At 43.6% G+C, this 1905-nt stretch overlaps 1 protein-coding gene across 1 annotated transcript in view; it reads right to left on the reverse strand.

The window, feature by feature from the left end:
• LOC116694181 (zinc finger protein aebp2) overlaps window positions 1-1905 on the reverse strand; it is a 24471-nt gene that overhangs the window by 3255 nt on the left and 19311 nt on the right. The window contains exon 7 of the mRNA XM_032523718.1: window positions 36-149. Within this exon, the coding sequence (XP_032379609.1) occupies window positions 36-149 (114 nt within the window). The remainder of the gene's footprint in view (window positions 1-35; window positions 150-1905) is intronic.

The raw sequence follows: 1905 nt of genomic DNA on the forward strand, positions 1-1905 counted from the left end.
CACACACACACACACACACACACACACACACTCACCTATAGATGTTTGGGTCTAGCAGCATGGCAGCATCCTGCGGTAACTGGGATAAGTGTACAACTTTAGTCTTCAGCTGAGATCGCTCCGTTTCATTCACCCACGCGTCAGGTAGTCTGCAAGACAACACACCCATGCAGAGAGAAGACAAGTAGTCAGGGTTTAAGCTCTAACAAGACAGAGGGAGAGAAATGGGGGTAGAGAGAGAGTAGGGTTGAATGGAATGAAGTGAGAGGGATGGACAAAGAGCTTCATTGAGTCCAACGCACATGTTAACACTTCCTCTGAACACGGACTACTTTTCCATAAGTAACATGGCCTTGACCAAAGCACATGGACTGACACACGCGCAGAGGACAAAGCATACCGTCTTCCCGTGTGGTTGATTATCAAGTAACTTCTACACTATGTCTTCATAATTGTCATTTGTTCATTTGTGTGCACTTAGAATTTAAATGTGGTAGAAATGAAAGTCTGTGTATGTCAATGTTTGTGTGCCTTTAAAATGATCGGATGTGAAAGTAGCTTAAAGTACAGATACAGTGCACCTTAAAATCAGAACATTTTGATTTTTCCACCTCTTTAAGCTCAAGTGTAGGGAGATAATGTCTTTAGACAACCGCACACACTCATGACGTACTGCACTGCTGAACTGCTCCTTACTGTACCCACAGCAGTGTGATCCCCTGAAAAAGAAGGGAGTGTGTGAACACTGGCGTGGCAAGTCGAGGTGCAGAAGAAACAAAGAGCTTAGCGAGTCGACTGCGCCTCCACCCCCCCGCATTCCCCCGTCACTATGTGCGTCATCACAGGAGCCCCCAGAGATGCAGACATACTCACACGCACACACACACACTCACTGCAGACAGCAGTTAGGCAAGCAGGCAGCCACCCAGCCAAATCACTCATTCACATGCCAAGTCAGCCCATTCAGTAGGATGGAGTGCAGGTAGCACTTAACATGCATCATATTTAGCGCAACTGGCTGCAGGTAAGAGATGCAGAAAGAGTAAAAGTGATAGAAAATGGACAAATAAAGCACAGGAAAAGACAGACCAAAAAGGAGAGTGGAGAGGAAGGGAAAAAAAGAAGTGGCTCATGTTAATGTACAACAACATACTTAAACAGTGCCTGCAAATCCTTTTATGGCATGTTTTAATAGCAGGAGGAGGGTGGGGTTAGCCAAATCGGATAAGTTAGTAAATACTATACAGTTCAGAAAACCACAGTGATGCACTTATAATCTACCAATAGCCCACCTGAGACGCTGCATTAAACAAAATACTTTGTATATAACCACTTTTAATGAACACATGAATACACAAAAACAGATCAAATAATGATTATGATGAATTCTGATTATGTAGTACTAGTCCATGGCAAAATTGTCTTTTTCCCCTTTAATGGTGGGAAGAGAAGAAGTTGAGAAGAGGCATGCACAAGACAAGAAACAGTTCCCTTCAACACAATGTTCAAGTTTGGGTTAGTCTTGAGTTAGTGTCTTTGTACAACACAAACCTCAAATTACAAACAAGGACCTGCTGGGTGTTACATTAGCACTGTGCGTGTGCTTGCTGGCCCTTTCCACGCCAGAGTCAACGTGAACATGTCAGAGTGAGTGTGCCATTGTACCGATGAGTTATTATATTCTGATGGATGTGAGACACACAGTAGGGCGGTGGGGTCACACACGTGTCACACTTACACCTATATACACCTAGGTGTTCATATCTCTCCCCCACATGTGCAAAAAGGTTTTCAAAGAGATCGCCACCCAAATACTTCATTCAGTCACATCAAACCAAATAAAGACAGATGTATCTATCTAACATTCTCTCTTGGAGCAGTCATTCACACTTGGAACAAATAATC

This window comes from Etheostoma spectabile, chromosome 8, assembly GCF_008692095.1.
Source record: "Etheostoma spectabile isolate EspeVRDwgs_2016 chromosome 8, UIUC_Espe_1.0, whole genome shotgun sequence".
Lineage (NCBI taxonomy): Eukaryota > Metazoa > Chordata > Actinopteri > Perciformes > Percidae > Etheostoma > Etheostoma spectabile.